The sequence below is a fragment of the Schistocerca americana genome, chromosome 3 (genome assembly GCF_021461395.2).
Source record: "Schistocerca americana isolate TAMUIC-IGC-003095 chromosome 3, iqSchAmer2.1, whole genome shotgun sequence".
NCBI lineage: Eukaryota > Metazoa > Arthropoda > Insecta > Orthoptera > Acrididae > Schistocerca > Schistocerca americana.
This window is the reverse complement of record NC_060121.1, coordinates 150,603,197-150,619,489: the sequence shown is the minus strand read 5'-3', so window position 1 is coordinate 150,619,489 and position 16,293 is coordinate 150,603,197. Positions and strand designations below refer to the sequence as shown.

At 38.1% G+C, this 16,293-nt stretch overlaps 1 protein-coding gene across 1 annotated transcript in view; it reads right to left on the bottom strand.

Moving 5' to 3' along the window:
- Window positions 1-16,293, bottom strand: part of LOC124605103 (hemocytin) — a 569,639-nt gene that overhangs the window by 247,614 nt on the left and 305,732 nt on the right. The window contains exons 40-41 of the mRNA XM_047136554.1: window positions 10,195-10,313; window positions 420-676 (exon numbers count right to left, since the gene is read on the bottom strand). Coding sequence (XP_046992510.1) covers window positions 420-676; window positions 10,195-10,313 — 376 coding nt within the window. The remainder of the gene's footprint in view (window positions 1-419; window positions 677-10,194; window positions 10,314-16,293) is intronic.

Here is a 16,293-nt window from a genome sequence, read left to right as displayed (position 1 = left end):
GAGGACCAGGTAAAGTGGAAAGGTACTGAGGCTGTGGAAGAATGAGGATAGAGTGTGTTGGCCCTAGCCAAATTGGTGATACTGCTATGGAACATCTACAAGCAAGACCAGTCTGATACCCTACCCAGCACACTCCCCACAGTCTCTCTCTTCCTCTATTCTATCTTTCTCCCATCCCTCCTCCCAAATCCCCTCCTCCACATCACTGTCCACACTGCACAACTCCCCACAAAAATCCAGAACATGCTTTCCAGTGTCACATTTAATCTTACAATTTGGTAATTACTTACCCTCCTTAAATCACTTATATTTCACCAAGGACTTACTATTACCAAGACTACAAGACTATGATGTATTTGTGGTCATATGTAGAAAAACTCATGGCTACAGTCAGTCAGAAATTATTATTGAGCACTAACCTGTTTGAAATACACGCTGGAGGTGACTCTGTCAGTGGTGGTGTTGTGAAAGCTGCAGTAGTGCCTGTATGATCTGTACTTAAGGAAACAGTTGTGTAATTTTTGTGCTGGTTCTCTGATGGCAGTGTAACTGTAGTTCTTTCTTTAGTTGCAATAATAATAGATGGTGTTGTCCCACAGTCCACAGTGAAACACTTGTACTCATTGTTCAAACATTGGCATTTTGTGCAGTTTGACTCATCAACTGTTTCTCCAGGCTACAAAAAAAGAAAAGAAATTGCAATAAATGTTTATTTATTTATTTTATTTATCCATCCATTGACAATAAATATTGTATGGATGTTGTCAAGGGTACATGTAAGTCATTTCAAAGAAATGAGACACAAACAATATATACGTAAAAAAGTACAAAACAAAATAATACAATGAAGTTAATAATAATACAATGAAATTAATATAGCCTATATACATCTCTGCTAGTTATTTTAAATGCATAGTCTGTTTTTCATAACGCTTTAGTTTTGTCCTCCCTAAATGGCAAGTCCTTATATACAACACTGCTTAAGTACATATTTACATCACACAACAGCTGTCCTTTAAGTATGTAAATGTAATGAATGATTAGGTAATGAATGATTAGGTACAGATAGAGTATTTTCCATTTTGCCTTTATAAATATCATCAGAAAAAAGTTATTGACCTACATAGTCATTTACAGAATAAAAACATTGTTCTACTAGAAATTTTTTAAATTCTGTTTTAAATTTGTCATCATCTTCTAACTGCCTGATGTTGACTGGCAGTGCATTGTACAGTTTTGCACCGATATGGCTCACATGCCTTTGTGTATTCCCTCTTTTTGTTCACTGAGTATGGAGTGCTGCGCTATTATGGGTATTGTAGTTATGAAAGTTGGCATTTGTCTGAAAATCTGCAATGTGGGTCCCGACATACAATACACATTTGTATATGTATAATGATGGTATAGTAAGTATTCTAAGCTTTTTGAATATGGGTTTGCAGTGTGTCTGTGGATGACTGTGAGTTATTATTCGGATGGCCATGGCCTCTTCTGCAACAAAAAAAATTTGTTTTAGGCGCCCTGTTGTGGAACCCCAAAATATTATTCCATATGTGGCAAGAGATTGAAAACAGCTGAAATATGCCATTCTGGCACCCTCTGAGGTACAAACATTTGCAATAATTCTGAGGGCAAAACAGGCTGAATTAAGTTTCTGTGCAAGTTTTATTATGTGGTCATTAAAATTTAAGTTTTCATCCACATGAATCCCCAGCAATTTTGTGGATGTCACTCTGTCTAAGGCTTTGTCACCCCACACCAGATCGAGATTTACATTTTGACATCTTTTCCCAAACTGCATATAATTTGTTTTATTTACATTCAATGTCAGCCTGTTTGCATTGAACCAAGAGTGGATGTAATTTAGTACTTTATCAACAGTTGTTGGTAGCAATTGCTTTGGTGCACTTGTTATCACACTAGTATCATCTGCAAATATTATTGCTTTGGCTGCATCATCTGAGGTGTGAAAATCATTTATATAGACAAGAAACAATATGGGCCCTAGGATGCTGCCTTGTGGTACTCCTATTTCTACATTTTTTGCCTCTGATACTGAATTTATTTTGTGGTTGGATTAAGTTGATGTCAGTCCTACAAACTGTGTTCTGTTTTTTAGGTATGATTCAAACCATTTTTTTCCTATCCCATGTATACCCAACGCTTCCAATTCTTCTAAAAGAATGTCCTGGTTCACAGTGTCAAAAGCTTTGGAGAGGTCTAAATTTACTCCTAATACACTATAATCTTTTTCTAGATTTTTGATTATTTGTTCAGTGTAGCACATTACTGCTGTTTTGGTATTTTTACGTGCTTGGAAGCCATGCTGATTTCTGTTTAGTAAATTATGGTCATTTAGATATTTGTTGATTCAGTGCTTCATCAGTTTTTCTAATATTTTTGAAAATGCTGGGAGGATAGATATTGGACAATAGTTTTTTACCTTATACTTGTCGCCGTTTTTAAATAATGGCTTCACTTCTGAAATTTTCAGCCTTCTTAACACTATATTATGTTTTTTAAGTTGAATGCTATCATGATGCATTAATTTCAAGAGGAACACATCATCAAAAACATATTAATGCTGAGAATTATAGTATCTATATCTACATCTATATCCCAAAACTCATATTACAATTTGAATTATAGGTAATGTCATGTACCAATTTCTCCATTTTTTGTTCCATTCTGTAATGTTGATAAGCCTCCATGTGAGTAATAATTTCTTTCATTTATGGCCATGGTCATTTCACAAGATGTATATGGGAGAAAGTAATATGTTACCTCATTATTCTTGGAGCACATACTCTCGGAATTTTAACAGTACACTTCTCCATGAGATATAATGTTTCTCTTGTATATTTAATGATACTGCAAGGAAATGATTTTTTTAGGTGGGAAATGGGGGTTTGTTGTCATCAGTCTTCTAGTCTACTTCCTCTCCTCAGATCAAGGTCTGCAATTGATATAAGTAGACTTATTTCAGCAAGGAACGCCCTCTTTGACTGAGCTGATCTGCTTCGTATGTACTCCTTGCTTCATCTATTATTTTTCTTCCATGGTGGCATTTCATCTGCCTTTGGCACCTTCACGATTGTTTAGCTTATGTGGTTTTGAAAGTCAGATAGTGTGTCTCCAGCCTACTCTCTTAAATAATCATTTGGTTTCCACACTCCCCAATAATTTTAAAAGTTCCATAAGAATGTTATCTCTCCCTTCAGCCTCATTTCTTTGCAGTCCCTCACTGCTATGTTGCTGTGTTACACTCCATCCCTAATATTTTAATCCTCTATTTCTTCAAAATTGACATCCATTTTCTGTCCCTCCAAGTCATCCACAATCTACTTTTCACACCTATCTACTCTCTCCTCTGTTTTTAATAGTGGAATTCCATTTTCCACTCTTAATGTTGACACCCTTTCATTTAATTTCACTGAGAGTTATTTCGACTTCTCAGGCTACATTGGCACAGGAACTAAAACAAATCATGTAACAGTATTGCATATGTCATTAGTAGGAAAGCAGATGATGTCTCTCATATAGAGTATGCTAGTGAGAGAATAACTGAACTATGGAGAAAGGTAAGCAGAAAGATACTGGCTGCTGTTCAGGTTTATGCACCACTATCAGAGTGGATTCAAGAGAAAAAAGACGGTTTCCTTAGATATATGGAAAGCATGTAGAGATTGAAAACACAATAGTAATGGAAGATAGTCCTACTGGCATTGGAACCAGGGACAGAGAAGGTGAATATCTTTTAGATTTCTGTCTGTGGAATAGCCTTGTCATTAAGAGCACCTATTTCAGTAAACAGTTCAGTGACAGAATCACAAGCATTATAGTTGGGAGGAGGAACCGTGATTCTTGACTGATTATGTCATATCTAGTAAAGAACCAGGACTCATTACACTAATGTTAAATTCCTCCCTGGGGAAAGTTTAGCCAATGATCACAGGCTGCTTTCTACCACTCTGAGAACTATCCCAACACAAAAGGTGCAAACCCAATATAAAATTTTGGGAACTGGAGGAAGAGGAGAGAGAAGAGGAAGAAGAATGGGTAAATGTTCCTCAGTTTTCTTGCCATATCATATTTGTTTGTAATTATCAATCTAATAGGCTGCGTAGTATTTTCATATGTAATGGCAGAATTATGTATGGAGATGTCATGAAGGCACAGAAATTCCAAATAACAAAAAAGACGTATTGATGTGCACAGTGGAGGAACATTAGTAGCAACACTGATTCCATTGGATGACAATTCTCTGTAGCCTTTCAGTACTGAGCATTCATTTCTATATAACACTTATAGCCGCAGTCCCAGCTGAAGTTGCTATTGCATATTCTGACTGGTGATAGATAGGAACATAACTGAATGTACAGAGTCAAACAACAGAAAATCCCGGATGGAATACAGACAACGTGATGAAAAGGATACATTGCTACCATATGCCAAAGGTGTTCAGTTGTAGACAGGCACGCCAAAATGACTGCTAAACAAGTAAGATTTTGGCCAAAAGGCCTTCTTCTGACTTAGCCAACACACACACCCACACATGACCAATGTCTCTGATTGCCAAGGCCAGGATTAACTGAAAGTACTACACAGTCTATTAGTATGACTGTTCATCATAATCTTGGACAGTTTCCAGCCTCTGGACCAGTCTGTATGGAACATAGGCCTCTCCATCATCTACTGTCTCGCCACCATCTCTCTGTCTTCACCTTGGTCCAGTCTTCTCCTTTCTTCTGGACACATTCCTCTACTCCTTTCAGCCATCTGTCTCTCAGTCTTCCTCTTCATCTCTTTCCTTCCAGTTTCATCTCGTGTATCCTCCTGGGTATCCTCTTCTCCTCCATTCTCTTAACGTGTCCATGCCATCTCTGCCTTGATTTCTCTATCTCCTACTGTAATGGTTCCACCCTAATTAACTCTCTGTTCCTCTCATTTCTTAAAATGTCTATCTTTGTCACTCTAATACTGTTTCTCAAGAATTTCATCTCATTAGCATGTACTTTGCTTTTCTCTCTTCCCTTCATAACCCAGGTTTCTGATGCATATGTCTGGATTGGGACATAGTATGACCGGTAATAGCCTTTTTATTGAATTGGGGTACATCCTTGCTCCATATCAGGCTTCTGACACTCTTCTGAAATGCTTCTGCTTTATGACTGTTGCCTTCCAATAATAACAGAAGAAGTCATTGAAAATGTGTATACACAAACAAATCTGATGTGGCGAGAAAACCAAGAAATATCTATCCAAAAATGTCACTGCATAAACTATTTTCTCAAATGGGATGAATATCAATAGAATATTTGTGAGCAATTACCCAGAAGTGAAACAGAGACTGGAGAAGAGGAGTGGACAAAATTCCATGAAGTCTTTGTTGGTACTTCATGAGACATTGTGGGAAGGAAAAGCGAGTACATAATATGTCATAAAAGTTCAGGACATGCCAAAAAAGAAAAGTGTAAGGAGAATCAGAAAGGTGGAGAAAATAACATGGGCCGGCTTAGAGAATTAGAGAAAAAATAGAGAGACCTGAAACTCAAAGAAAATGAGTAATTAAGTCAGAAAAAGAAAAAAGTTGGACAGTTTTTGCAGAAACTGGAAGAAGACTGCAAAAAGCATAAGAAACTGATGTACAGAATTGAGAAAGATAAAGGTATACACTTGCTCAAATAATTTGTCACGAGAAAAAGGGGGGAATCTTCACATTGAGGTACAAGACACACAAAAAGAGATGAAGAAGCATTTCATAGAGATGAACACTGAAAAGGATCTAACAGAGAAAGAACCTGGAAAATCAGAAACTCTGAAAAAGAGGAAATTAAGAGACATGCCATTGGCTTGGTCTGAAGTTGAAAATGCCTTGAAGAGCAAGAATAATGGGAAATCACAATATACAGATGACGTAAGAGCGGACATGATCAAACCTAATGACTGTGCAGAGTTATAAAGATCATTCAGAAACAAGAGAAAGCCACACTAGACTGTACCAAAGGTGTAATTGTTCCCAGCTTCAAAAAAAGGAAGCATAGCACCTATAGTAGAACTACACCCTTCTTACGTTGATGGAGCAAATCACTGTACGCTGTTTAAGAACCGTTGCTTAACCATAGCTTGAGGACAAACAGTATGGATTTAGAGGAAACAGGACAACAGGCTAATTTTTGCTGTTAGAGTAATAGTGGGAAAATACCAGGAGAAAGGAAGAGATCTCATTTTTGTCTTCCTAGATTAAGAAAACACCAATGAAAATTTGCCAAGAGACAAATTAAGGGAATTTCCGGTAAGAGGAAATGAACGACAGTCTCTTATTTGGAAAATTTTTTTTACAACAAATGAAAGAGCTGCACCTGGATAGGAGATAGTTATTCTGACCAGTTTACCACAAGCAAAGTAGTTCAGCAAACAGTCACTATTTCTGTTCATCACTGTGGTGAATGAATTAAATGCATTTTCAGGTATTGTGGTGTAGTGGGAAAGAAAGTAAGAAGTAATATAACAAAAAAATAAATTCTCAGGAACAAAAAACTGAAACAGTTTCAGTGGGGGACTAACCTGGAATTTTTGTCCAATGGAGAGATCATCCTGATTAACCCCCCGCCCTCCCTCCTGCCCCCGCCTTGCCCCAAGACACATTTCCTGTGAATAAACACTATCCATTATCTAGTTCTTTCCATTGCAGGCTAATATCTTTCATGCAGATTCTTGAACATTGCTTGTTATGTGAGGATCAGCATTATCCTATTGAGATGCAAGTTCCTTTGTACCATCTAATTGTCTCCATATGACAAATTTTCTGCCAAATGGCAAACCCTGGTGTCTATGAACAAGTTAATTTGTAGAGGATGTCTTTCATTTGGTGCTTTTTACTGTGTCTTGCACAATGTAGTATGTGCACATTGAGCACAGTGCAGATGACCCATATTAACTTAAGAGTAGAAAGTGGTACACCCATAGGAGTGTTCCTTTTCTTCTTATAGTGACCTTTATCTTAAATATGATATAATTATCTCTTGCATAATGTTAACTGATGGAATATAAGCAAAGATAAAATCTACACCATTGCTAGCACATCTAATTCTTATTTAGTACTGTTTCTCACTTGATTATCCACTAAGTTCCATATATTTTCTAAATTACCTTAATGATCCTGCAATTTTCATAACAATGAGTTATTCAAATGTCTCATGGTAAAACATCTGACAGATAATAATAAGGAAACTCAATATTTAGATTGTTTACCACTTAAGTAGCAAAATTACATAAGATCAAACAATGGAAAATCCAGGATGGAATGTACCAATATTATGAGAAGGAAAGTTGCTACTCACCATATAGCGGAGATGTTGAGTCGCAGATAGGCACAACAAAAAGACTTCCACAATTATAGTTTTCGGCCAATGGCCTTCATCAACAGTAGGCACACGTACGTGGATCCATACACATTCATACAAAGGCAACTCGAACACACGATTGCAGTCTCAGGCAACTGAAACCACATTGTGAGCAGCAGCACCAGTGCATGATGGGGAGTGGCTACTCAGTGAGGGTAAGGAGAAGGCTGGGATGGGGAGGGGGAGGGATAGTATAGTAGGGTTGCGGACAGTGAAGTGCTGCAAGTTTGATGGAGAGCAGGAGAGAGGTGGTGACGGGAGAGGGGGGGGGAGTAGCAGAAAAGGAGATAAATAAATAAAAAGAACCCCTTTGTTAGTCACTGCCCACACCCATCCAGCCCCTTCCCTGCTCCCATTCAAGCACTACACAGCTGTCATTCCACCACCACATCCAGTCTTTTTATTTATTTCTCTCCTTTTCTGCTAGTCCCCCCACCCCTTACCCCCTCTTCCCTTCCTGCCATCTAACCTGCAGCATTTCACTGTATGCCACCCCCACCATACTATTCCCCCCCCCCCCCCCCCCCCCCGCCCACACCAATCTCCTCCTTACACCCATCCAGTCGCCACTCCCATCATGCACTGGTGCTGAGACTGCAGTCGTGTGTGTCAGTTTTGTATGTGTGTGTGTGTGTGTGTGTGTGTGTGTGTGTGTGTGTGCGTGCACATGCTCATATATGTGTCTATTATTGATGAAGGCCATTGGCCAAAAGCTTAAAGTGTGAAAGTCTTTTTGTTGTGCCTATCTGTGATTCAGCATCTCCGCTACATGGTGAGTAACAACTTTCCTTCTCATAATAAAATTACATAAGAGCGTTGTCTAACACGCTCATATATGTGTCTATTATTGACGAAGGCCACTGGCCAAAAGCTTAAAGTGTGAAAGTCTTTTTGTTGTCCCTAAAGTGTGAAAGTCTTTTTGTTGTGCCTATCTGTGATTCAGCATCTCCGCTACAATGTGAGTAACAACTTTCCTTCTCATAGTAAAATTACATAAGAGCGTTGTCTAACAGAGAACTGCGGGAAGTATAAGATCTGAAGCTCTCACGTCAAGCTGGTTCTTCTTTCTCATAACGTTAAATCGGAAACTACAAGAAGGGGACTGAGGAGGGAAATAGTTGAGAAAAAAAGAAATAAGAATGGGGAGAGTTGACCAATATGTGCAAATTTCAGGTTAAAAATGTTGCACAGTAGATGAAAAGTGATAAAATGGAGCAACAACAACAGCACTACCAATTCTCAAAGAAGTTTTGGAATTTCTGCAGATTATCATTTTCTTCTGAGCACTAAATTTTAATTAGGCACCTACCAATCATTTTACAATGAATTTATACAGGCACAAGCACAGTTTACTACCAATATGCAAGCATTTAGCAAAAGAACAAAAGTAATCACACTCCTTGGGGGTGTAGCTGATGGTGGAAATGGAAAACTCAGCTGTCCAAAAGGTTGCAACTCATTGTGGCCTTCAATGTTTTCTCCAGTTTATGCTGAGAGCGAACAGCGGAAATTACACGCTTCCATCCACTGCCTGACTGGCCACTATCACAGTCTTTTGCAATGCTTACCTCAATGGATTCTTTAATAGTGGGGTGCCGAATCAACATTGCTGTGGCCAAAATATTTTTTTCTCATACCTGCTGGAAACACAGTGTTAAGCAGTGGTACACTTAGCAGTTAGGAAAAGGCAAGTGCAGCATTGGTGTTCATTGGAATGCTCTTCCACAGTACATGTACCACGATCAATATGAGCCACATCACACTGCAAAGGAGTATTCTACACCCCAACGTTCTGCAACACCAACTCATTCTTTACTAATCCCTGAGTGTCTGCAATTTTAGCTGGTGAGAGAAGAGTCACTTAAACTTTCAATTTATGCTTGCGTTGTACGAAATGTAGTCCACATATGGAGCCAAATTTGTAGATTTTGTCATTATGCTATCAACTACTTCCACTAGCTGTGTTTGATTGCTAGTGCCCTGTCAATGTGTTAAATGGAATATCCACTTTCTCTTAATACTGTTTTTGGGTGGGCAAGTGTCCTGGTCAAAATTACATGCACCAGAAAATGTATGTGCAGTAAGCACATGTGTTTTGCTGGAAATGACAACTCAAAAACTGTAAATACAAGTAACAGTGTGTGGATTATGATTAATTGAATTTCCCAGAGAGCCATCATTGATCCATCTGACCAGAATGTCCAGGAATGGCAAAAAGCCTTTCTTTGCTGTTTCCATGGTGAACTGGATACTCCTATGAATTAAGTTAAGATGCTACAGGAACTCAATAATGTCTTTTCTACACAGTGCTTCACTGTGAAAATATTGTCAGCATACCTCCAACAAATGCTCAATTTGAAGACTGTTCACTTACAAATGGATTTTCTGTAGCCTGTACATCATCCTGTTCAAAAGATAAAATAAGTTGAGAAAAGAGCATACTAGAACAAAATAGTGATGTCCACTGAACACTTCCCCTATGATGTGAGTAGTAAAGAAATCCACTATTAAAAACAAACAACTGGGTCTTTAGTATTAATAAAACACCAAAATATTACACAATCCTTTAAACTAAAAATTTTAAGTTTTTTGATGAAGTCTTTTTCGTGATTATACTTGAGACCTTATAAGAGTTGAAATAGTTTCATTCATAGTAAAAACAGCTACATATTTTAGTACAACTGTATATCTTATCACTTGGAACCAGAAGTGTTCATATTCTATGCATGAAGTTTCTGGATTAGAATATTTTAGAAACCAAAGCAATGACACTTGATTGCATTCTCACCCTTATATAAATCCCTTGGTCAGACAAACAAGTGCAGTCTTCTTTCTTGACACAGGTTTCCCTATCTCTCATTAGGTAGCCAGGCGGACAACCATTCTTGATCTTTTCAGGTACACATCCTGTTGATAATTTTTGCTTATTAAATACAGAAGAAGAATTTATAAACATCAAGACAATCATTTTTTATTAACTTTGAGGAAGTACATGACTATCATTGAGGAACTGAGTTACTCAGGCACATTTTAAGAAAACAAACTTGTTCCACTATTATCTAGATTTTCAACAAAATGAATAGCACTTAAGTACACATAAAATAAGCAAAAAATTGGCAGTTCCAAATCTTTTAAAGAAACTAAGTCTTTATCATTTCTATTGCCTTAAATGCATACACTAGTTGGAAGCACCAAGAAGGACATAAAAAGCAGACTAACACACACAAAGAGTGCATTATTCACTAAAATAAGTTTGCTAGTATCAAACATCGGCCATAATCTGAGAAAGAAATTTATGAGAATTTACATTTGGAGTGCAGAATTGTATGATAGTGAATGATGGACTGTAGGAAAAGTGTAAAAGAAGAGAATCAAAGTATTTGATACATGGTGGTGCAGAAGGATGTTGAAAATCACGGTGACTGGTAAGATAAGGAATGAGGTTTTCCACAGAACTGGTAAAGAAAGGAAAGTACGGGAAACCATTACAAGAAGAAGGGACATTATGATAACACAAGTGCTGACACATCAGGGAATAACTTTCATGGTAATTGGGGGAGCTGTATAGGGTGAAAACTGTAGGGTTAGGCAGAGACTGGAATACTTCCAACAAATAACTGAGGACATTGGGTGTAAATTCTACTCTGAGATGAAGAGTGTGGCACAAGAGAGGAATTCATGGCAGGCTGCATCAAACCAGCCAACAGACTTATGATACATGCATGTCTGAGTGTTGCAGCAGCTACTGAGTGGCACTGTTGCACGGCAGCAGCAGCCTAACAGCGCAGCATTGGTCAGAAACTGAGACAGGGAAATTTGGACAGAGTAGAAATGGCCAACAAATGTTTACCAAATTTTTGTTGCCTGTGAGCTACTGACTGATTGAGAGCAAGTCATGCAACCACAGTGACAATACAGCAAGGTACAGTTTTCACTTTCACACCATTCTGCATACTTTATGCCAGAAGACACAAAGCTCAAGAGGTGATTAATACTGTGTTCTGTTATGTGTGTCTAAGTGCTGCGCATCAGTCTGATAAAGGGGAGTGGTTGCTTTCCTCTTATTTTACATACTTAATCTAAGTATGTGAATGATATATTTCACCCTAAATTTTTATTTGTGGCATATCACACTACTGAGCATGTAATAGGTTTATACAGTACCCAAGATGTGAAGCCCTTCCAACAACAATTTCTTGTAATATAGATAAGCTATTTTGTAAAAGAAGATCCTGTTGAATATGTCAACTGATTAATAGGAAATGCTGCAGACTCTAAAAACAGAATTGTAGGCAAAATGATATTAATGTCCATTATGGAAGTTTGAGTTGTGCTGAAGAGAGCCCTATGAATTTGCTCCTGACTATCTGAGAGGTGTGAAATGATAGTTTTCTTGTGGAGTGGGAAAAGGGATGGCAGTGATGGGAGTCGTGAGATTATTTGAAGGAGGAAAAGGAACTGAGGAATGTTTAGCTAGTAAGGAGTTTGTTTGGAATGCTTATATGTTAGATGAGCATATGAAGTACCCAAACTGGTTATCCAAAGTGGGAACATGACCCTCATTGGCACTGGAAAGGAAAATTTGTTGCACAGAACAAGTCATGGGGACCTTAATACAGACTACAGGAGATTTCACAACAGATCTCATTTTAGTAAAGTAAATAATGGTGCACAAGGTGTCGTGTATTAGTTGCTGCAGAACAAACATGGCTGGTAGGTGAAGACAACTCTCACACCTAAACTGATCCATAAGCCTGTAAAAAAGTGGTTCATAAATATTTTGGTACATCAATGAAGGGTTCATAAGAAATATGACTAATCATTTAACAGATTCATGTTAGGGTTAGTGTGAGTATTGGAAAATTTTGTGTCACAAGTGAAGTTAATGCTAGGATGTAAGGTTTCATTTATTATGTTTATTGCACAAAATTGTGAGAATGAATAGATGGTAACTTTAGTTAGATTTTTACTCATTCAGTTGTGGTACAAGGTGGGGCACAGATAATGCACATTTTTCACCACTTAATAACTTTATACTGTTTTACTTGCAGAAAAAAAATGTTTTACAGTAAATAATAATATTTTATTGCATTTTTGAAATTTATGTACATAAATTAAATTCAGGAAATAATGTCATTAAGATCACATCTTTCCTGTTGAATGGAAATTTGGAGCCTGTCCTCAATGCTCTGTAATGCTTTCTCCAACATTTCTTATGACACAGGTTCAATTTATTTCAATTCTGTAGGGCTTGTTTATGTAGACACTGTATTTCAGACAACCCTACAAAAAAGTGTCACAAATCGACAGATCAGGAGAGTGTGCAGGCAAACAAACACTGCTGATTTTTGTAACGACATGTGCAAGAAACATCTGTTGAACCACTTAAATGGACATTATCACCTAAGAGCTGTCCCATCCTGTTGGAACATTTCTCTCAGGAGTGCTAGTTCTGCAAGGTTCGCAGGAGAGCTTCTGTTAAGTTTGGAAGGTAGGAGACGAGGTACTGGCAGAAGTAAAGCTGTGAGGACAGGGCGTGAGTTGTGCTTGGGTAGCTCAGCTGGTAAAGCATTTGCCCGCGAAAGGCAAAGGTCCCAAGTTCGAGTCTCGGTCCGGCACACAGTTTTAATCTGCCAGGAAGTTTCATATCAGTGCACACTCCACTGCAGAGTGAAAATCTCATTCTGGAAACATCCCCCAGGCTGTGGCTAAGCCATGTCTCCGCAATATCCTTTCTTTCAGGAGTGCTAGTTCTGCAAGGTTCACAGGAGAGCTTCTGTTAAGTTTGGAAGGTAAGAGATGAGGTACTGGCAGATGTAAAGCTGTGAGGATGGCGCGTGAGTCATGCTTGGGTAGTTCAGCTGATAGAGCATTTGCCCGCGAAAGGCAAAGGTCCTGAGTTCGAGTCTCGGTCCGGCACACAGTTTTAATCTGCCAGGAAGTTTCATTTCTCTCATGTTCATCAGATGCCATACCAGTTCTGGATGCATGAAGTTGTTTAACATTTTGACATAATGCATTGATGTCACAATAACTGCAGTTCCCACCTCTTCAAAAAGTAAACCAACAACCACTATCTTGGAGACACCACACAGCACTTGTAATTTGAGCTGTTAAAGGTCTTTAGTGTAGTTCACATGGGTTCTCTGATGCTCAGTACTGCCAATTCTGTACGTTAACATAGTCATCCAGATGGAAACACACTTTATCACTCATCATATTAAGACATCTGTATCATGCATAAGAATGATGTTCATAATGCCACAAAATTATTTGTGCTATACATCCACTTCACTTAGCTGCTGGATGATCAGTATTTTGTATGGGTGAAATCTGAGATCATCATTAAGATGTAAAGAAGTGAATGATACAATATACCCAGAATTGCAATCTTTCACCTAGTGGATCATTTCAGACAAGCAAGAACTGCCCTTCTCACCTTGTCTACATTTTCCAGGGTTCGGACTGAACTTGGGATACCAGGTGGATTTTTCTTCATCACAGATCCAGTACTTCTTTGATCTAGAATTGCAACTCAACATTTTACATCAAAATTTCAATGGAAAAGAGGCTGATTGGCCATGGACTCGCTATTTCTAGAAACTGCTAGACAGAAAATATGTGATGCTCTACACTCCATTGCTCCATAGCGATTGAAACCACAGTCTAATCTGCCTGTCAGACACTGCCCAAGTTCAGTACCCCCACAACCCACTGAGTACCAGCAGTTTAAAAAACATGTTTCCTCTGCACCACTCTACATTTATTTATTTATTGTTCCGTGGGACCACATTAAGGAGAAGTCTCCATGGTCATGGAACAAGTCAATACATGAAATTATAACACGATTGTAGAAACAGATAAAATGAAATATAAGAAACATATTCAGCTGACACGTCGTTAGTTTAAATAAAGAAAATCAAGAATGTAACACTGGAATTTGCTTGATTTCTTAGCTCTTCCAGGAGCTCCTCGACAGAATAGAAGGAGTGAGCCATGAGGAAACTCTTCAGTTTAGACTTAAAAGAGTTTGGGCAACTGTTAAGATTTTTGAGTTCTTGTGGTAGCTTATTGAAAATGGATGCAGCAGAATACTGCACTCCTTTCTGCACAAGAGTCAAGGAAGTGCATTCCACATGCAGATTTAATTTCTGCCTAGTATTAACTGAGTGAAAGCTGCTAACTCTTGAGAATAAGCTAATATTGATAACAACAAACGACATTAAAGAAAATATATACTGTGAGGGCAATGTCAAAATTCCCAGGCTATTGAATAGGGGTCGAGAAGAGGTTTTCGAACTTACACCACACATAGCTTGAACAGTCTGTTTTTGAGCCAAAAATACCCTTTTTGAATCAGAAGAATTACCCCAAAAAATAATACCATATGACGAACGAAGAAACTCCAGAAGGCATACAAACTCTCATGGTCACATTATAATAAGAAAAGCATATCGAGGCAGGCCAAACTTAGGCACTACAAAACAGTTGTATTACCAGAAGCATTGTACGCATCAGAAACAACCACAATTGGAGCATCAGGCATCATAGACACAGAAAAAATAGAACGCAAAATTCTCAGAAAAATATTTGGACCAATTCACAGAGATGGCATATGGATGAAGCGACCTACCAAAGAGCTGTACCAGCACACTGACAGACTAACAGACGCGATCAGAAAACGCAGATTAACTTTCTATGGGCACATACAGAGAATGGACAACAACCGACTTACAAAGAAAATTTTTGATGTAGTAAACAGCTCAAGCAAGAAAACAAATTGGTATCATGAAATAGACGAAGACTTAAGGCAGATAGGGATCAACAGGCAAATGATAGGAGACAGGAAATACTTCAGAAACAAAGTTAGGAGTGCAAAATTTATTGTAAAGGAGAGAAAGAAGAAAGGAACATTATGGACAGAGCAAAGGAAACAGGAGCACAGCCAAAGGATGAAGAGATTTTGGGAAGAGAAGAGGAAGAAAGGAAAGAAGTGAAAATTGTGTCATCATGTGATTTTCGAGTTCAAACACTGTCCATAAGGGCAACAATGAAATGAATGAATGAATGAATGAATACCATGTGACATAAGCGTATGAAAATAGGCGAAGTAGACTACTTTTCGTGTTGAAATGTCACTTATTTCAGATACTGTTCTAATGGTAAATAAAGTGGCATTTAGTTTCTGAACAAGATCCTGAACATAGGCTTTCCAGAACAGCTTACTATCTATCTGTACGCCTAGGAACTTGAACTGTTCCGTCTCGCTTATAACATGCACATTCTGTCTGATTAAAATATCAGTTCTTGTTGAATTGTGAGTTAGAAACTGTAAAAACTGAGTCTTACTGTGATTTAGCATCAAATTATTTTCCACAAGCCACGAACTTATTTCATGAACTACATTATTTGATAATGTTTCAATATTACACACAAGATCCTTCACTACCAAGCTGGTGTCATCAGCAAACAGAAATAGTTTTGAATCACCTGTAATACTAGAAGGCATATCATTTATATAAATAAGAAACAGCAGTGGCCCCAGCACCGATCCTTGGGGAACGCCCCATTTAACAGTGCCCCATTGGGACTGAACATCATTACCACTCTCAATATTGCGGAGAATTACCTTCTGCTTTCTGTTCTTAAAGTAAGAGGCGAACCAGTTGTAAGCTACTCCCCCTTACTCCATAATGTTCCAACTTCTCCAGTAATATTTTGTGGTCAACACAGTCAAAAGCCTTCGTTAAATCAAAGAAAACACCTAACGTTCGCAACCTTTTATTTAATCCATCCAAAACCTCACAGAGAAAAGAGACTATAGCATTTTCAGTTGTTAAGCCATTTCTAAAACCAAACTGTACATTTGACAGCAAATTATGTGAAT